This window comes from Equus quagga, chromosome 17 (assembly GCF_021613505.1).
Source record: "Equus quagga isolate Etosha38 chromosome 17, UCLA_HA_Equagga_1.0, whole genome shotgun sequence".
Classification (NCBI taxonomy): domain Eukaryota; kingdom Metazoa; phylum Chordata; class Mammalia; order Perissodactyla; family Equidae; genus Equus; species Equus quagga.
Genome location: NC_060283.1, coordinates 5,251,868 through 5,271,620, shown reverse-complemented (window position 1 = coordinate 5,271,620; position 19,753 = coordinate 5,251,868). Strand labels below are relative to the sequence as shown.

Sequence of the window (19,753 nt, the reverse complement as noted above, 5' to 3'; positions counted from 1 at the left end):
GCAGCTTAATAATGACCCACTCACCTGGAGTTCACAGACCCCTTTCTCAGAGCCCCTCCCCACCCCACACCCCCTCTCTCTGCAGGTGGCAGTGACAGCCTCATTAGAGCAAGGGGAAATGGCGAGCTTGAGTACCGGGGTCCAAGATCACAGCGAGGGGCAGAGCCGCTGAGCACAGATCTCTGTGCCTTCTCGACAATGTCTTAGCCTTTGAGGGGCATCTAAGGAATCCCAGGCGCCGTGTGGGGCAGGGGGTGATGGGACACACCTGCAGGGAGCTTAGGGAGTCCGCCCATAGCTGCCTGCCCTCCACGGGCTCAGCTCTTCTGCTGGGAGCGGAGGGGAGCAGGGAAGTAGCAGCCTCGGCCCCAGGCCGGAGAGTCCATCATGAGCCAGGGAGGGGGCCACGGTGGCAGTGAGTCGCCCTGGATATAGACCCGAGGGGCAGGTGGTCTCCGGTGGGGCCCCTCCAGCTGGGGCTGAGTCACTGCCCTTTCTACTCAGGGAAGCATTTTCTGGGCAGGCCTTCCCCAGGTCCCATTATCAGCCAGCCACCTACAGGGCCCGAGCTGAGCTGAGGGCTCAGACCAGAAAAGCAGCTCTCCTCGTACTGACGCTCTTCTACACACCGCTGTCTCCACAGGGCTGCGCGAACCCCTCCAGGCATGTGCAGCCCTGCGTGGTAGAGGGGAAGTGACCACTCAGCCAGGTACCTTTGTGCAGTGAGCAACCTGCACAACCATACTCAGTGAACCTGGCAACCCCAGCTCCCTACAAACTTACCTGGAAATGGGGCTCAGAGAAGGCAAGCCATGTACCTGAGAGCACTCAGCGTGCAGAAGCTGAAGCTGGGATGGCTCCCAGGGATGTCTATCGGGCTGGGTCAAAGTGGAAGGGCAAATGGCTTCCTGCCTTGGTGTGGGGTGGGGAGGGCCCATGGTCTCCATCCTGCACTGCTACCCACCCCAGAGGATCCCCCCATCCACACACTGTCCAGAGGCCAGACTTGGACTCCCTGCAAAGTCCCTGCATGAGAAAGTCCCCGTCACTTCCTCTGAGCCTCGGTTTTCTCCTACAGAGAATGGGATAATAATTGCTCCCCCCACCCCAGCCCCAAGAGCGCTCGTCAGTCTCATTGTTGTGATGATTATTGTCCAGTCCAGCTGAGCAGCAGCGGAGACCTTGCCTCTCCTCACCCCACCCCTACCTGGCTCAGCTCAGCCTCCAGTGAGCTCTAGGCCCTCCTGGTAGGGACAGAGCAGAAATGCCCTGCGAGGCTGCTTGCCCCAAAGTCCCAGGGCCCTGGGCCTGAGCTGCAGTTGCCCAACCCTGATTTTCCTCCCTGCATCCACAAGGCAAATGCCATCACAGCCGGGGCCCAGCTGGGATGGTCTGGGACCGGGCACAGAACCACACTGCTGTCTGTGCATGTATGCACGCACTCTGGCAAAGGGAAGAGCCCAGCTCCGCCTCTCACCAGCTGTGTGACCTTGGTCAAGTCATGCCACCTCTCTGAGCCTCACTTTCCTCATCTGTAAAAGGCAGAGAATCATAACTGCGACCTCACAGTTAAGTGAGATACAGCATGTAAAAGCCCTCACCCAGCGCCTGGGACAAGGTCAAGAAGTCCTTGCTGACCCTGCTAGGGAGTGCTCACCTCCCACCTGCTGCCCCTGCAGCCGAGCCTGGGCTAAAGGATGCATTGTAATCCCCACCTGAGGACGAGAAAATTGAGCCCACAGAGGCTGCATAGCTTGTGTTAAAACAGGACAACAGGCCCCGAATGGAGTCGCTTATGCTAAGCCCCAAGTCACCACACTGAGGGCTAACTTAGTTACAGTTTCGGCTCTCCCAGAAACGGAATCTTAGAGCAGTAAGTCAGGAATCACCCAGTCAGCACCGGTCAGGTGATCCGCCTGAGAGACCCCTGACACCCCCTAAAAGGAAGGGACCTCGCCATCACCAGCCCGCTTTGTTACCAGGATAACTTCCTTGTTCCTCCCTCCTTCAGCCTGGCAAAGTCTTGCATTTTGCACAGCTCCTTGGAGCTCCTTTCTACCTGCCGGATGCGATGCTGTCCGATGCATGAATCGTTGAATAAAGCCAACAAGATCTTTAAAAACTACTCAGTTGAATTTCGGGTTTTACCCCTAAGTGTCAAAGCTCATGCTCTTTGATGCCATCGGTGCCCGGCCTCTGTCCCACCAGTGGGCTCGCACTGAAGCGTGGGCTACCCGCGTAGAAAGAGAAGGGACCTTCTAGGGTGGCCGCCCCTCGTTCCAGGAGGCTCTCAGGGACAGCCGGGGGGCTCTAGGCAGAGGGTCTGAGTTCAGGGTGTGAGGTGGAGGAACTGTGACAACATCCTACACGTGTTGGGCGCAGGCCCCTATGTTAATCCTCACCACAGCCCTGTGAGGTGGGCACCCGCCCCATTTTGGGCAGGAGAAAAGAGAGCTTCAGATCAGAAAGGGGAGGTGCCCGGGTCCCACAGCTGGAGCTAGGATCAGAACTCGCCTGGTGTGACACACTCCGGGAGAGGGTGTGAGTCTGGGCATGTTTCTTGGGGTGAATCTGTGGCTGTGGGAGCCAGCCCTGTGGCCAAATGGTTAAGTTCCCACGCTCCGCTTCGGCAGGCCAGGGTTTCACCGGTTTGGATCCTGGGCGCAGACATGGCACCGCTCATCAGGCCACGCTGAGACGGCGTCCCACATGCCACAACTAGAAGGACCCACAACTAAAAATACACAACTATGTACCAGAGGGCTTAGGGGAGAAGAAGGGAAAAAAAAAGATTGACAACAGATGTTAGCTCAGGTGCCAATCTTTAAAAAAATAATAAAATAAAATAATAAAAAAAATAATAATAAAAAAAAATTGTGGCTGCAAGCCAGGTCTCTTGGGGTGTGTGCTTCTGTGAATGCTTGGGGGGGTGCACCTGGGTATAAGGATGTGTGTCTGGAGGAGACTGTAGGTATCGCTGCAGGTGTCCAGCTGACCTGGGGGTTGATGGGCAGGGCAGATCCTGTAGACACCCCCTTTCCCGTGCTCTCACCCACTGGAACCCCCCCAGGCTGGCCACTCCCTTCCCTCTTGGCCCCCTGCAGGCAGAGGGCACCCCAGGGAACTGGGACTGCCCTTGTGGGGCTCTTCCTGAGTGGTTACTACTCTAGTAGGGGCCGGGAGAGGTGAGGAAGGGACCCGCGGATGTACAGGGACCCCTGCCTGAGAGCGCCTGTCTGGGAGAGCCTGCCCTGGGGCAGAGAGCTCGTGGCTGGGACAGGCAGCCGCGGGGCTGGGAGTGCCTGAGAGCTCAGGACTCCATCCAAGGGCAGGGCTCTCCGCTGGCTGTGTGCCCCAGCCCTCTCCTGGCCACTCCACCCCCAAGGGCGGGCCCTAGTACCAGTCTGTGCGCCCTCCAGCTGTCCCCGCCCTTCCCCTCCTCTCCCCCTCTCTCCGCATTCTCTCTCTCTTCCATTACGGGACTTTCTCTATCTCTGCGTCCCCGTCCCCGTCCCCATCTCTGTCTTCTCTTTACCACAACAGCCCTATGTCTGTGACCTTCTTACACCCTCCCTGACCATTGGTACCTAGTCCTCTGTTCCCCGTAGTCTGTGTCTCTGAAGATCCCTGTCTGTCCCTCTGGCTGGCTCTCCCTGGCCCGCCCAGCGCCCTGCCTCTTGCGGGTCGGATGTCACCCACCCGCTGTACCGCGGGTCCTGGGATGGGTTGAGTGTTTTGGTGGGAGGTGCGGGGCGGGTCCCCGGCACAAATAGCCTGCCCTCCCCCCGTCCCCCGCCCCCCGCCCCCCGCGCCGCCCCCGCCAGGCACTGGGCATGCCCCTGAGGCTTCTATATAAAGTGGCACCGCCTTAGTCCCGAGCCGTGCCACCGCCGCCGCCCTGCCCTGGCCCGTCCGCCGCCCGCGAGCCCCACCGAGCAGCTGCCGCCCGCCAGGTACCCCGGCTCCTGCCCGCGCCCCGGGGAGAGCCAGGGAGGGGGGCTGCGGGGGCAGGGGCCGCGGGGACGGGGACCTTGAGCGCCCGCGCCCCCCAGCAGGACCCGCGACGCTACCCGCCCCCTGCCAAGCGCGCGAGGACCCGACGCGCCCCCCCAACCCCACCTCCGTTGGATCGGCCGGCCGAGGCCGAGTGCCGGCACCCCGGGGCTGCCCAGTACAACCCGGGATGTGTGAGCTCGGGGTGCAGGAGCCATGGGGTCCAGCGGACAGGAATTCCTCTGGCTCCTTGGGGTGGGGGTGGGGCAGCTTTGAACACCTCCTGGCAGGGACAGGACAGAGGCGCCAAGGCGGCCACCTCTTGGCCTCAAGAGTCTTAGGGGCTGGGCAGTGGGGTAGAGACCTGGCGGCCCTGACTCTCTGCTTTGTCTCTGTCCCTCTGTCTCTGTCATCAGTCTCTCAGCCTCTCCACCTGTAAGATGGTGAGTCTCCTCTGGTCTCTCCCCACAAAGGCCCAAGCCCCTGGGCAGAGGGAGGGCCCAGGGGCAGCCTCTGGCACCCAGAAGCCTACCCCTGGGGGATACCCTGTGCAGAAGCTCAGACCCCTGACCAGCTGCACACACGCCCCTGACTCCCCACTCTAGACAGGCAGCTATTGTGTGCCACACACTCCACCTCTCCCCCCTCAGCCCTGGGAGGTGGGCGCTGCTGGACCCCTTGGCATTCATTCATTCTGTAACACTTATTGAGCACTTGCTGTGTGCCTGGCACTATTCTGGGTTTGGGGACATGGCAGTTAGCCCACAGTCTGGGCTCTCAGGGAACTCACCTCCTAAGAGAAGGCACCCAGGCTCAGAGTTTGGCACCGCTGATCCAGGATTCCAGCCCAGGTCCGAGGCCCAGACTCTGCCCTCCTGGCCACTGCACACTGTCTCCCCATGACGGAGGTGATTCTCATGGTCCTAGCCTCATCAGCATCCCAGGGTGGGAGAGGACAGGTGCTAGGCACCCACAAGGCCCAAGGAAGCCTCACGACTTACCCAAGGTGGCCCAGCCTGTCCCCTGGAGGACAGGCCCACCTGTGTCCCCATGTGTCTTCACCCTGAGCCTCTGAGCAGCCCCATGCGGGAGTAAGCCAGTTTGAGAGGGGCAGGGGTGTAAGATTTCATCCCAAGAAAGCATTTCCCTGACTCAGAACACGTGAAAAGAAGGTGGCCTCCACCATTTGCCTACCAATGCCTGGCACAGGGCTGGGTGCACAGTAGGTCCTCAGGGCCTACTTGGAGATGGCAATGGAAAAGATTCACCTACACATTCAGACCTCAGCAGAGCTCCATGAGGTTAGATGGGTTACCGAGGCCAGAGAGAAGTGAGCGGCCCGAGAAGGAGTGCTTGGTTCATTTATTCTTCAGTCCACAGCCATTTATTGACCAGCTAAAGGGGGCAGGCACTGTTTCAGGTGCCCAGGCTGCCTCGATGAACAAAACTCACAAACACCTCTGCCCCTGTGAACCAAGCTCAGGCAGACCCGGGCGTGGGATGGGGGGGCAGTGGTCCAGCCAGCAGCTCGTTGCCTTCTGCCCCCACCCCCCAGGGCACTGCACACCCAGTTTACAAAGCACTCCCACCTACATGTTCCTGGTAACGGGCCTTCATCCCCCAACCCAACCCCATCCTCTCCTGGTTCCTGAGACAGTACTGCCCCGAACATAACCCAAAGTTAGGCGAATGGGGGGCTTACACCCGTGGGTGACTTAATGTGCTCCTTGCCCACCCTGCCCGAGACCCACCACTTCTGCCCCCTCAGATCCACCTGGATCCACTGAGTCCCGAGTGGGACTGCCCCCTGGGCTCCAAGGACCTGGAGGAAGAGGAGTGCCCTTGGGGAGGGGGCTCTGGCCTGCCGCCCCCAGGCTGCTTCCCTGGCTCCTGGCGCCACGACGTGGGCCTGGACTGCAAGGGCTCCCCCGAGGGGGCGGAGGCCCAGGCCGGGACTGTGTACTACTATAGCCTCCTGCAGAGCTGTCTGCAGCAAGCTGGCCTTCCGGAGACCCAGGACCGCAGCCAGGTGCCCCGCACAGGTGCCCGAGGGCTCCACGGAGGGTGGCCTTCCTGGGGGGGAGGAGGGTGCTTCCCACTCCTGTCAAGGTTCACCTGAAGCCAGGGAGGCAAGGCCAGTCAGCCTCCCGCGGGCAGGCACCATTTCCGAGGGCACCTGGCACCAGTGGAAACCGAGGCTTTCCTCCTACCCCCGGGAGATCCAGCCCAGGGATTTGCAATCCATGTTCTGTGGCGCCAAAGCTTCTCTAGAAGTGTCTTGGGAGCTGCTTAGAGGCAGCTGGCAGTTGAGACCGAAGACTCCGCCCCTGCTAACCTGTCTTTATATCAGGGGGCCACAAAAGATTTCATGTGCACAGAGGTTTCATAGCTAGAATACCTGAAAATCATAGACTTGGCCCCACTGTACAGAGGGGGAAACTGAGGCCCACAGACTCCTCCGCCCACTGCACAGGGCAGAAAGCGGCAGAGCTCAGGCTAGAACCCAGGTCTCCGGTCACCCCGCCTCCAGTGCCTTCCGGACCAGCTGTAGAGAGAAGGGAGCCAGCCTCACAGGGCGGGGATGGGCAGGCAGTTTCCTCTTCCCTCCCCAGCGCCCTCTCCATCCCGTTAGGGAACATACTGGGAATGACCTGGGGGCCCAAGGCTGAGGGCAGGGCTGTGGGGGTGGGGAAAGGTGGACAGAAAGACAGCCAGAGGACCCCCTGGTGAGCTTGGTAATGTTCTCTTCCCCCCAGGCTGCCCCGGGGCCGAGGTGACCTTGTGCATTCTCGGATCCCCCAGCACCTTCCTGTCCGTGCTGCTGGAGGGTGGGGTCCAGAGCCCGGGTGAGTGTGTGCCCAAGTTCCCCACCCCCTCCTACAGAAAGGGCAACCCTGCCCTGGCCCGGCCACATCCCAAAATACCCGGCAACTCTGGCAACTGCCTGCATTCCAGCGGACCAGCTGCCATGCTCTGAGTGGGGGTGGGTTCTGGGAGCAGCTGCCCCCTGCTACCCAGGGGCCCAGGCTGGAGTTGGAGGGCATAGGGGCATTAAGCCTTCCCTGGCCAGCAACGCTCCTCCCTCTGCCCACAGGAAACATGCTCCTTTGCCTGTCCCCTGCTTGGCTGACGAAGGTGCCAGCACCCGGGCAGCCGGGTGAGGCGGCCCTGCTGGTCTCCAAGGCCGTGAGCTTCCACCCGGGGGGCCTGACATTCCTGGACGACTTTGTTCCCCCGCGCCGTGCCACCTACTTCTTGGCGGGCCTGGGGCTGGGGTCCTGCTGGGGTCGAGAGGCAGCAGAGCTTGCTCGCGACCTGACCTGCCCCACAGGAGCCTCTGCTGAGCTGGCCCGGCTGCTGGAGGACCGGCTGCTGACGAGGCGATTGCTGGCCCAGCAGGGTGGTGTGGTCGTGCCAGCTACACTGGCTTTTACCTACAAGCCACCGGTACTGCTGCGGGGAGGGGATGCCAGCCAGGGACTACGGCTGGTGGAGCTGAGTGGCAAAGAGGGCCAGGAGACGCTGGTGAAGGAGGAAGTGGGGGCCTTTCTCCTCTCCGAGGCCCTGGGTGATGCTCTGCAGGTAACAGGCTCCTGCCCCAGAGGGCTGTGCAGATGCCAGCGGGATGGGACCCATGGATGTGTACCAAGTTCTGCTGGGAAGTTGTCCCCAACTTTGAGCCCTGTGGCTGCCCCATCCCTCTGTGGCAATCCCCTGCCTTCTTGCCTCAGTTTACTCATTGGCTCCTATGGTATGAGCACCCCACCCCGCAGGTACATGGGGTGGTGAGGAGGCCCCCTTCCCCTCCCTGTTGCAGGTGGCTGTGAAGCTCAGCGGCTGGCGCTGGCGGGGGCGGCAGGCGTTGCGTCTGTACCCACGAGCAGAGCTGGGTACAGTGGTAGACACGGTGCTGGCGTTACTGGAGAAACTGGAGGAGGAGGAGAGTGTGCTGGTGGAGGCTGTGTGCCCACCTGCCCGGCTACCCTTCCCAGGTGAGAGCCACCTGGGCCAGCCAGTGATGGGAGCTCGGCTCGGCCTCCTGGCTGCTCTGTGCTGGGCTCAGGCCTCACCATCTTCCCCCAGGCAGTCCCCCACCCGGCCCTGAGCTGGCTGTGCGTATCTGTGCTGTGGTGTGTCGGACACAGGGCGACAGGCCCCTGCTGAGCAAGGTGACTGTTGCCACAACCCAGCCCAGCCCCTCTGGGCTGATGAGGGCCCCTGGGCAGAGAAAGGACAAAATTTTGGGGCGAGATCTTGGTTGTCTCTGGGAGGACTCCTGGGTCTGACACTTTTTCCCTCCACTTCAACCCTTCCTGCACCCCTCCCGCATCAGGAGCCTTGCCTGGAACCCCATGCTGGGTACTGGGGCCCAAGGTTGAATCCTCTTCCCAGGTGCTCTTGCCCATAGAAGAGGCTGACTCAGGGTCCCTGATAAACCTCCAGTGCCTGGAGCCCCAGCCTCCAAACTGGGGAGCTCAGGGAGGCTTGGGGACCCTCCTGGGTACACAACTCTGGGCCAAGCTGAGAGGGAGACTCGCCCCTGCCCTCAGGGAGCTCTAGGGCTGGGCACACCAGGGAGGCACAGCCCTCCTGGGCTGCAGCAGCTAGGAGCAAGCATGCTTGGAGCCCTCCCTCCCGAAGCAGAGACCCTAGCTGGGGTCTAGGCATCAGATGGACAGTGGCAGGGGAAGGTGCTTCGTGCAGCGTAAGTCACATTGGAAGACGGGGCTTCTCGAATGTCCAGTGAGGGGTCTGGCCTGGATCTTGGCACGAGGGAGGCCGGTAGTCCTCGGGGAACTCCTCCTGGGCCAGCCCCCTGAGACTCCCCTTGCCCAGGTGGTGTGCGGCGTGGGTCGTGGGGACCGGCCTCTGCGGCACCAGAGCTCCTTGCCGCTGACGCTGGAGGTGGCGCTGGCCCAGTGCGGCCTGGGCGAGGCGGCGCAGGTGGCGGTCGTGCGGCGGCGCGTCAAGGCGGCGGCCGAGGCCGCGCTGGCCGCCGTGCTGGCCCTGGAGACCGGCCTGAGCGCCGAGCAGCGCGGCGGGCGCCGGGCCCGCACTGACTTCCTCGGTGAGTGCGTGCGGCCCGGGCTGGGGGCCGGGGCCGGCGGGGGAGGCGAGGCCCGAGGGCGGCCCGCGCTGACCCCGCGCCCCCCGCCCGGCCCAGGCGTGGACTTCGCGCTGACGGTGGCCGGGGGCGCGCTGACCCCCGTGGCCCTGGAGCTGAACGGCTGCCTGTGTCTGGAGGCGTGCGGCGCCCTCGAGGGGCTGTGGGCCGCGCCGCGCCGGGGGCCGGCGGCCGAGGCGGCGGCGTCCGCGCCGCTCGTGGAGACGATGCTGCGGCGCTCGGCGCGCTGCCTCATGGAGGGCAGGCAGCTGCTGCTGATCGGCGCGGGCGGCGTCAGCAAGAAGTTCGTGTGGGAGGCGGCGCGCGACTACGGGCTCAAGGTGGGCGGGGCGTGAGAGCGCGGGCGGAGTGGTGGAGGCGGGGCTGGGGCGGGGCGGGGGCGGAGCCCCGGGCGCAGGGGTGCTGTGGGCTTTGGGGCGGGGCCAGCACCTCTAGGGGCGGGGTCTGCGCGGGGCTGTCCGGCTGGGGCGTGGAGCCCAGGTGTAGAGGCGGGCCCGCCTCGCGGCCCAGGTTCGGCGACTCAACTTTTGGCCCCTAGCCGAATTCTGTCCCCGCCAGGTTTAAGAGGCCCCTCGGGGAGAGCACACAGCCCTCCAGGAAGAGAGAAGCCCAGGGTAGTTGGGCTGGAGGGGCGGGGGCGGCATTCAGCGCTAGTGCCAGAACCGGGGCCTTGAATGCCAGCTAAGGCGCCTGGCTCTAGCCTGCAGAGAACAGGCCCTTCGAGGTTGAGTTCCTGAGGACAGAAGGAGGGTGGTCTGGTGCAGCTTACAGATCTCGAATCAGGTTCACAACAGTAGGCTCACGTTACAGAATCTGGAGCTGTGCAGGCAGGTTAGACCTTATTCCCTCTGAACAGATAGGAAGATGGAGGCCAAAGGTCTAGGCTCTTCCTGGCCCCTGTCTACCACGGTGACCTCCTCTCCCCTCTCCCACAGTACAGCACCCGCTTTGGGTACCTCCTCCAGCCGTTCCTAAGCTTCTTCGCTCCCTGCCTTGTGCATTACGTCCTCCACCTGGACTGGCTCTCTGCTCCTCTTGCTGCCAAGTGCTAGAGTGCTGACAGCCACCCCCTCCTCCCTTTTCAGGGGTGGCCTCTGCCCTGGGTACCAGCTGCTTTGTGTCTGTGCTCCCCCAGCGGGCAGTGGGCTTGGGGGGCGTGAGGCCCCACCAGAATCCTCTGTGGGCACCTCCCAGTGTTGGAACATATCGTGTGAATGATGACCAAGACTGTGATGCCCGAAGACACCAGGCCACCTGTCGAGAGCCCCAAGCCTGGTGTTTCCCACCCCCCCACCCCCCGCCCTTTCTCTCTTGCAGCCACCTTTCCTCTAGCTGACTCTTATTCAGCTCCCAGCTTAAGCTGGGATGCCTTCCCTCCCCTCCAGGCTGGGTTCGGTGTCCCACCTCTCCACCTTCCATTTATTCGACCACCAACAAATATTTTACGAGCACTTAGTGTTGCTGAACCTGTCTCCCTTGAGGGCCAGGACCACGTTCTAGGCCTCATCTATCTCTCTAGTGCCCAGCGCGGGCTGATCTAGGTGTGTTGCCCTCCTGTGGTTTCTGCAGCTGCACCTGGTAGAGTCGGACCCTAACCACTTTGCATCCCAGCTGGTGCAGACCTTCATCCACTTTGACGTGACAGAGCACCGGAGGGATGAGGAGAATGCACGGTTGCTGGCGGAGCTGGTGCGGGCACGTGGCCTGCAGCTAGATGGCTGCTTCTCCTACTGGGATGATTGCCTGGTGCTCACAGCCTTGCTCTGCCAGGAGTTGGGTCTGCCCTGCAACCCCCCGGCTGCCATGCGCTTGGCCAAGCAGAAGAGCCGCACCCAGCTGCACCTGTTGCGTCGCCACGGCCCACCCTGGCCTGCACCCTCCCTCCATGCTGTGCCTTGCTGCCCGCTGGAGAGTGAGGCCGACGTGGAGCGGGCCGTCCGCCAGGTTCCCCTGCCGGGTGTCATGAAGCTGGAGTTTGGGGCAGGCGCGGTGGGCGTGCGCTTGGTGGAGGATGCACCGCAGTGCCACGAGCACTTTTCCCGGATCGCTCGCGACCTGCAGGGCGAGGCCGACCACCCTGGCATTGGGCTGGGCTGGGGCAATGCCATGCTGCTGATGGAGTTCGTTGAGGGCACTGAGCACGATGTGGACCTGGTGTTGTTTGGTGGGCGACTGCTGGCTGCCTTTGTCTCCGACAATGGCCCCACGCGGCTGCCTGGCTTCACTGAGACGGCAGCCTGCATGCCCACCGGGCTGGCACCGGAGCAGGAGGCACAGCTGGTGCAAGCAGCCTTCCGCTGTTGCCTGGGCTGCGGGCTGCTGGATGGGGTCTTCAACGTGGAGCTCAAGCTGACCAGGGCTGGGCCAAGGCTCATTGAGATCAACCCGCGCATGGGCGGCTTCTACCTGCGAGACTGGATCCTGGAGCTCTATGGTGTGGACCTGTTCCTGGCGGCTGCTATGGTGGCCTGTGGCCTGCGGCCCGCCTTGCCCACCCACCCACGTGCCCATGGCCACCTGGTGGGTGTCATGTGTCTGGTGTCCCAGCACCTGCAGGCGCTGAGTTCCACTGCCAGCCGAGAGACCCTGCAGGGTCTTCATGACCGGGGCCTGCTGCGCTTCAATCAGCTGGAGGAGGCCCTGGTGCCCGGCGAGTACGAGGAGCCCTACTGCAGCGTGGCCTGTGCTGGGCCCAGCCCCGCTGAGGCCCGCCTCCGCCTGCTGGGCCTCTGCCAGGGCCTGGGCATCGACGGGCCTCAGTATCCTGTTGCCCACTTCCTGTCCCACTTCAAATAGCGCTGGGGCCAGGGGGCAGGGCCGAAGTGCTGGTGGGGCACTGTGCTGCCCTCTGCTCCCGGGTGCTCTCCCTGCCTCTCTTCCCATAGCCCTGCCCCAACCCTGGCCGGGCCCACTCCAAGGCCTCAGGGCTGTTCCAGAGTGGCAGGGCCATTTTGACACCAAGGACCCCTGGGCTTGAGGGCCACAGAAGAAAGTATCTGGGGGGGGGGCTGCTGGGCCCTCTTGCCCTCCCAAAGGCCCCAGTCCAGCCCACAGCTGCCAGGGTGGTCTAGCCATGCCAGGACTCTAGCCATGAAGGAGCAACAACAGCTGCCCATACACACACATGCGCACCCAGGGAGGTGGAGTGGGCCCAAACCCACCCCAACCTCCCCACCCCTCCAGCGCTCTCTCTTCCTGCCATCTAGAAGAGGAGAGAACTGGCTGGCTCCTGGCTTTAGACAAATCCCAAGAAAACCTGAGACTAAGCCCCTGTCCTCTTACTCTCACCCCCCCATTTAACAAATTCCAGTCTAGTTCTTGAGCCTGCTGACACCTTTTGGCAGTGCCTACCTGCCTCATTTGGCCTGAGCAGTGGAAGCCGGTGACCTGGGGTCAGGCGTAGTCATCTCCCCTCCAGGTAGACACTATGGCCCCTTCTACAGAGGAGGAAACAGGCTCAAAGCGGAAACACCATTGCCTCGAGGTCTTACCACTGTGGGTGGAGGGTCGAGGGACAAGCTGCAAGGGCCAGCTTTCTGCTTTTATTGAGTCTTACATGCCCACTCAGCTTCTAGGACCCGCTCACCTCCCTGCCCTCCTTCCTTCATATGTGGCCCGGAGACATGTGAACACCCCCTTCCCCTGCATCTTGCATCTTCTCCAAGCTTCAGTGTTTTGGGCTCTGGCACACCTAACTAGCATTGGCAGAGGAGAGTGTACTCTCCCTTCCCGATTCAGGGAGGCTGCTTGAAGAACTCCCGCCGCTTCACAGCACAGGAGCTGTGGACAGCTCCACAAGCATCCCTCATACAATAAAGGCTTATGGACTAGTGAAATGTCTGGAGTCTGGCACAGATTCTTGTGACTTAGACAACATCTCTCAGGCTCAGCTAGGTGGAGTGTGAGGAAGGGAGGAGGGAGAGGTGGCTAGGGGACCCCTGTAGCATCTGGAGCTAAGGATAAACCGCCACAATGGCCAGATCTTTGGGCTGACCTTTAATGGGTGCCTGCCAAGGGCACTCACACCATCACCCCAAACTGAGGGTCTCCTGAGGGTGGAATTACAACCAGAGGGCCACGTCCAACCAGATAACCCTCCCCTCCCCAGCCTGGAGACCCCCTGAGTTCTGTCCATCTGAGTTCATATCTAGCCTCCACTGTCCAACTGGAATCACCTCCAGACAGCCTCTGGCAATCAGGACTCATCCAAGGCCCGGTCTGGCCCAAATTCACCCCCACAGAGCCCCATCCAACAAGAACCCATGCCCAAATCTAAAGTCACAGTCAGGTTTGGGGTGTTCCTTCATTCATTCTTTCAATGGAGTTTTATTAAGTGCCTGTTCTGTACCAGGTAGCCGAATTACTAAATGTGCTTAAACCGGCAACGGAGAAAACGCAGCACAAGCCCATATTTACGGATGGATCAATGAGATCCAAACCCTTTGTGGCGGGAGCCTGGCAACATCCAGTTTACCCTGTCATCCAGTAAACGCTCTGACCTGCAGGGTCCTCGAGGCTGGAGGCACCTTAGGGAGACCCTGATGCAGCCGCCTCTCTTTCAGCGGCGAACAGAAAGGAGACGCAAGCTGCCTCTCGTCACCCAGCCAGCCTGGCAGCGCAAGGCTCCACTAGGAATTACATTTACGCTCACACCTGCATGCGCTTCTCTGCCCCATCCAAATTCAAACTATCCCCAGAGCCAAGGTAGGCGCCTTCCAGGCCAAACTCTGTCCGGTGCCGCCCCTGGGGAGCTGTCCTGGGAAGACAGGGTCCCGGGAAGAGGGTTCCGCAGGCTTTGGCATCCCCACACTCTGAAACTACAATTCCCGCGAGGCCCTGCGGCGGACGCCATCTTTTCTCCCCGGCAGGCTAAGCAACCTGCTCGTGGGGCGTGGTGGGGGGGCGGGGATCGGGCGGCGGGGGAGGGGGGGAGAAAGCCTTTTGCGTCATCTGGCGCGCGGGGCCGCAGTCGCGGAATGACAACGTACAGGGTCCGGCTCCGGGCTGTCAGTCAGAGCGCGGCCCGGTGCGGGCCGAGGGGCCCGCGGGGCCAGCGCCGCCATGGCGGCCGTGTTTGACCTGGACCTGGAGACAGAGGAAGGCAGCGAGGGCGAGGGCGAGCCAGAGTTCAGCCCCGCGGTGAGTGGTCCACCCGGGCGCGGCTCGATCCCGGAGCCGATCCCATCGCCCAAACGATGGGATCCCCCCGCCTCCCCCCACCCAGAGTAGGCTCCGCTCCTGCAGACCGCGATCTTTCCCAGATCCTGGTCCTATTAAGCTCTGACCCTACCCTACCCCGACCTGTCTTCCAGGATCCCAACCCTTCCCCTGATTCTCCCTTTACTGCCCTCCGCCTCTCCTCCCCAGTCTCGGTCCATCACCTGACAGCTCCGGTGCCTGACCCTCTCCTCTCCTGGACCAAGCAGTCTAGCTTAGGGGGGAGGGATCCTGGCACCTCTCTTGGCTCTTACCCCTCGGTTTCTCACAGGACGTGTGTCCCCTTGCCGAGTTGAGGGCGGCTGGCCTGGAGTGAGTGAGGGTCGTGTTGGGAGAGGAGGGGATGGGCTGGGGAAGGGGACCCGGGCCTTGCCCCCAATAACTTCTTGTGTCCATAGGCCTGTAGGACACTATGAGGAGGTGGAGCTGACTGAGACCAGTGTGAACCTGGGCCCTGAGCGCATTGGGCCCCACTGCTTTGAGCTGCTGCGTGTGCTGGGCAAGGGGGGCTATGGCAAGGTACTGGCTCTCTCTCCTTCCTCACTGGCCTGCAGCCTCAGTCTTGCTGCAGCAAAGGGTTCTCAGAACAAATTAGATTGTAAGTCCGTAGAGCCTCTGATAGACATCAGACTAGACACATAAAGGAGGGAGGGGCAAATCCTCTCAGAGTCAGACCTGAAATCCTTACTGCCCCGCCCTTGGGTGGGCCTAGGCCTCCTGGTCCCAATGCCAGAGCTGCAGGGTGGGGCTTTTTGACGATAGAAGGTGGAGAGGGAAGTTGATCCTGTCTCCCCTGCCCCACAGGTGTTCCAGGTGCGAAAGGTGCAGGGCACCAACTCGGGCAAAATATATGCCATGAAAGTCCTGAGGAAGGTGAGTCATTCATTCAACCAACAAATCCTTACTGAGTGGCTGCCATTCTCAATGCCCTTCGCCAGGCTTTGGGAAGACGGCAGGGAACCTGACGGAGGAGACGGTCCCCGTCTTTGCATTCACTGGTTTATCGTCAATTGTGATTATATTGTTTTGCAGTAATTCTCAACCATGGGCAGTTTTGCCTCTCAGGGGACATTTGGCAATGTCTGCATACGTTTTTGAGTCACGACTAGAGAGGGGTGGTGCTGGCATCCAGTGGGTCGAGGCCAGGGATGCTGCTAAATATCCTCCGGTGCACAGGGCAGTCCCCTACAACAGAGAATTATCTACCTGAAATGCCGTTAGTGCCGAGGTTGAGGAACACTGTGCTGGAGGATAAAGCAGGATGATTGCTGCTTGCAGGCAGCAGAGTTATGGAGAAATATGGAGGGACAGGGGCTGGCAGAAGAGTAATGGCTGGAGGGACTGAAGGCGCCCTGGGTGCTCAACTTCTGACCGATCCCTGTCTCTCCAGGCCAAAATTGTGCGCAACGCCAAGGACACGGCACACACGCGGGCTGAGCGGAACATTCTAGAGTCAGTGAAGCACCCCTTCATTGTGGAATTGGCCTATGCCTTCCAGACTGGTGGCAAACTCTACCTCATCCTTGAGTGCCTCAGTGGTATGAGTGCAGGCCCAGCAGGGGTGTGGGCAGGGCCCGGGAACCAGCACAGGGAGCCCTGGAAGTCTGGGGGAAGCCCGGGGAGACGGGGTGTGTAGAATGGCCAGGGGGCCCCCACACCCGTCCATCCATCCATCTGTTCGTCCCTTCATTCATTCATTCATTCATTCAGCAAACATCTGTCCAGCACCTATTGTGTCCCTCACCTGTGTTGGGGGTGGATGGGAGCATTGGGAGTTTGTATACAAGTCCAGAGGGTTGTTTTGTCCATTGCCACTACTCCTTCATGTCCTGTTCCTCTCTCCCGTGTGCCTGCATCCAGTCAGGTCCCAAGTCCAGTTGGTTCATTCTCTGCAGTGTCCTCAATCCTCTCCTCTTGGGGCAGGTGGGGGCGGGGGGCACACTGTTGGGGAGGCCTCCAGCTCACCCTCTTCCTAGTATCTCCTCCACTAACTCCCAGGGTCATCGCCTCAGAGTACGGATTATCCCCAACACTCAGAATTCCATGGCTCCCTGTAACTGCCCAGAGAAAGCCTGGCCTCCTTGGCCTGGTTCCCCTGTTCGTCATGAAGCAGTCCGGGCTGCTTCTCCCAGCTGCCCTGTCTGTACCTGACAAGCCCCTGAGCTTCATTCCCTGCACTCCATCTCAGCACCCCCTTTAAGGCTTGTTCTCCCCTCACCTCGGGATTAATTTTGTCCCCCTCTCTCTCCTCTGTGAGATGTCTTGGCTTAAGCTCTCGGAGCTGCTGCCTCCATCTGGTGTGTTAGAGCAGCCACGTGCATGTCTGTCTCCCCAGTAGACTGAGCGTCCCGAGGGCGATGGCTGGGTCTCTTCATCTCTGTGTCCCCAGCTTCGCCTAGCACAGGGCCGGGCACCGAGTAGGCGTCGGTAGATGTTTGCTGATTGAATTGAATCCCCACGGCAGCTCTGTGAGGCAGGTAGGGCGGGAATGACGAGCCCCACTCTCCCCGAGAAGAAACCAAGACTCAGAGAACAAAGGAGCTTGGGCCCGGCACACAGCTGCTGACGTGTTTGTGTCGCAGGCGGTGAGCTCTTCACACATCTGGAACGAGAGGGCATCTTCCTGGAAGACACGGCCTGGTAGGTGTTCCTTCCTGCCTCTCTCCTGAGGGGCTCCCGGGATCCCTCCCCCAAAGGCCTGGCTCCACCCCTGTCCTTGCTGTCACTCTGTCCTGTCCTTGCAGTTTCTACCTGGCAGAGATCACGCTGGCCCTGGGCCATCTCCACTCCCAAGGCATCATCTACCGGGACCTCAAGCCGGAGAACATCATGCTTAACAGCCAGGGTGCGCATGTGTCAGTCAGAATCTGTGGGGAGGGATGGGGAGCCCCGTGGCATCCTTCCAACCCCCTCCAACATTCTTCCTCAGGCCACATCAAATTGACGGACTTCGGACTCTGCAAGGAGTCGATTCATGAGGGCGCCGTCACCCACACCTTCTGTGGCACCATTGAGTACATGTAAGTGGCAGCTGGCTGGGCCCAGGGGTCAGGAGGACAGCCAGGAAGGGCCTGGCTTGACTGACAGTTCCGCCTGGCCCCCAGGGCCCCTGAGATTCTGGTGCGCAGTGGTCACAACCGGGCGGTGGACTGGTGGAGCCTGGGGGCCCTGATGTACGACATGCTCACTGGATCGGCAAGTCCAGCTTCCTTGGGAGGATGGGAGTGAGGGTGGGAGGAGGGCCCCCTCCCGGGGCAGGGGCAAGGCCCACCCAGTGGGAGGCCCACAAGGGTCCTCTCATCCTCTGCCTTCTCTAGCCACCCTTCACCGCGGAGAACCGAAAGAAAACCATGGACAAGATCATCAAAGGGAAGCTGGCACTGCCCCCCTACCTCACCCCGGATGCCCGGGACCTTGTCAAAAAGGTGGGCTCCCTCTCCCTCCTGCCCCTGGTCTGGCCCCCCCCCCCCATCGCTTCTCCCAGGCCCTGCACGGGTTCCTGAGTCTCCCTAGGCCGTGGGGATCCAGAGCCATCCCTGCCTGTGCGCTGGGCCTTTGGGATGCAGGAGCACTGGCTTTGGGGTCCAAGATGCTGAGCTTGGGCCTTAGTTCTGATGCAGACCAGCTGCTGACCCTGGACAGGTCCCTCTTCCAAGTCCTGATCAGCAAAATGTTCAGGATGAGCTCGCTGCTCTCCCATCAAAGAGGCAATCAACGGGGGTAAACATGGGGGGTAGGTGCCCCATCCAGATTTGCAGTCGGATCCCTACTAAGGTGCTCCCCGGGGCGATACTGGCGGCCGGGCACCTTTGTGAAGGCTTCCTGGAGAAGGGGCCACTGGACCAAACCTTGGAAGTCCTGAGGGCGTCAGTAGGTGGAGACTACGCTCCAGAGGCCTCCTCCCCGACACCCCATCTCACCTCTCCACACCCAGCCAGCCCCTGGGAACAGGGCGCACATGAGCAGGACCTCTCCCCAGACTCTCCCCCTCTGCCCTTGTCCTGCAGTTTCTGAAGCGGAACCCCAGCCAGCGGATCGGGGGTGGCCCAGGGGACGCTGCCGATGTGCAGGTGGGCCTGCGACCACCATGAGGGGGCAGGGGTGCAGGGGGCAGGGCCTTAGGGCAGAGGGAGCTACCAAGGGAGCCAAGGAGGGTGAAATGTTGGCATGTTGGGGGGCACCCTACCCACAGAGGCACCCGTTCTTCCGGCACATCAATTGGGACGACCTCCTGGCCCGCCGCGTGGACCCCCCTTTCAGGCCCTGTCTGGTGAGTGGAGATCCCGTTGGCCCTGTGGCGAGTGGAGGACTCCCGTCTTGACGCCCCCTGACCCCTCCCCTCGCGGGTCTGCCCACAGCAGTCAGAGGAGGACGTGAGCCAGTTTGACACCCACTTCACGCGGCAGACGCCAGTGGACAGTCCCGACGACACGGCCCTCAGTGAGAGCGCCAATCAGGCCTTCCTGGTGAGGTCCTGGGGGCCCTGAGGGTTATGGGGACATGGGTGGGGATGGTGGCTAAAGAGACCCGGACACGGAGCATCGCCCAGCCCTGCCTCTGCCCCCCAGGGCTTCACGTATGTGGCGCCCTCCGTCCTGGACAGCATCAAGGAGGGCTTCTCCTTCCAGCCTAAGCTACGCTCCCCCAGACGCCTCAACAGCAGCCCCCGGACCCCCATCAGGTACCCCAGGGCAGAGGGGAGCGTGGAGCTGGGGGCAGGGGGCTCCGGTGGTCCTAGCTTCGGTTCTGCTGTCAACCCCAGGGCTGCCTCAGCCGAGTCTCTTAACCAGTGTTAACCTCCGTTTCCCCATCAACCATGAGGACCTCTCGTGGCAGGGGCTGCCTGGATGGGCACTTGACCTCACAGCCCGGGCACCCAGGCAGGTGGGGAAGTCGGTCCCCTGCCCTGGGGCCAGGAGGCACTGACTCCGCTTGGTTTCCCCTGCAGCCCTCTGAAGTTCTCGCCTTTTGAGGGATTCCGGCCCAGCCCCGGCCCACCAGAGCCCATGGAGCCCCTGCTACCTCCTCTCCTGCCGCCACCACCGCCACCCTCGAGCACTGCCCCCCTCCCCATCCGCCCCCCCTCAGGGACCAAGAAGTCCAAGAGGGGCCGTGGGCGCCCTGGGCGCTAGGCGGACGGGTGGGGATGAGGGCAGCTGTTGCAGCCCCTCCCTGCAGGCCGTGAGGGCAGCAGGACCCTGGGCCGGTTCCAGAGGCCTGGGGTGTGTCTAGGGGGCAGGAGTGAGTGTGATTGTCTCTGGTGGGGGTGGCTGTGCCCCTGAATCATGAACGTGAAGGGTTGCGGGCTACGGCTGCCGGTGGAAGGCCTCCCGCAGCTGAGCGTTGCCCTTGGGGAATTAAAGTACTGAATCATGGCACTGACCTGCCTCTTTTTGGGACTTCTGGAGGTGGGAGTGG

The 19,753-nt window shown here is 61.8% G+C and overlaps 2 protein-coding genes across 3 annotated transcripts; both read left to right on the top strand.

The window, feature by feature from the left end:
* Positions 1-3,897: 3,897 nt before the first annotated feature.
* On the top strand, positions 3,898-12,954 carry CARNS1 (carnosine synthase 1). 2 transcript variants are annotated; one of them, XM_046643691.1, is made up of 10 exons: positions 3,898-3,953; positions 4,410-4,436; positions 5,762-6,035; positions 6,750-6,839; positions 7,088-7,575; positions 7,811-7,985; positions 8,077-8,162; positions 8,830-9,061; positions 9,158-9,438; positions 10,688-12,954. In XM_046643691.1, exons 2-10 carry the CDS (start codon positions 4,434-4,436, stop codon positions 11,912-11,914), a joined length of 2,856 nt encoding a protein of 951 aa, XP_046499647.1. In that variant the 5' UTR covers positions 3,898-3,953; positions 4,410-4,433; the 3' UTR covers positions 11,915-12,954. The 2 variants fall into 2 exon arrangements, with proteins under 2 accessions (XP_046499647.1, XP_046499646.1); XM_046643690.1 differs by lacking the exon at positions 3,898-3,953 and having other exon boundaries at positions 4,038-4,901.
* Positions 12,955-14,063: 1,109 nt separating this feature from the next.
* On the top strand, positions 14,064-19,710 carry RPS6KB2 (ribosomal protein S6 kinase B2). The gene is made up of 15 exons (XM_046643692.1): positions 14,064-14,257; positions 14,607-14,647; positions 14,734-14,854; positions 15,140-15,208; positions 15,726-15,873; positions 16,918-16,975; positions 17,080-17,180; positions 17,265-17,355; positions 17,440-17,530; positions 17,653-17,760; positions 18,343-18,405; positions 18,528-18,605; positions 18,694-18,801; positions 18,904-19,016; positions 19,284-19,710. Exons 1-15 carry the CDS (start codon positions 14,180-14,182, stop codon positions 19,465-19,467), a joined length of 1,452 nt encoding a protein of 483 aa, XP_046499648.1. The 5' UTR covers positions 14,064-14,179; the 3' UTR covers positions 19,468-19,710.
* The last annotated feature ends 43 nt before the right edge of the window (positions 19,711-19,753 follow it).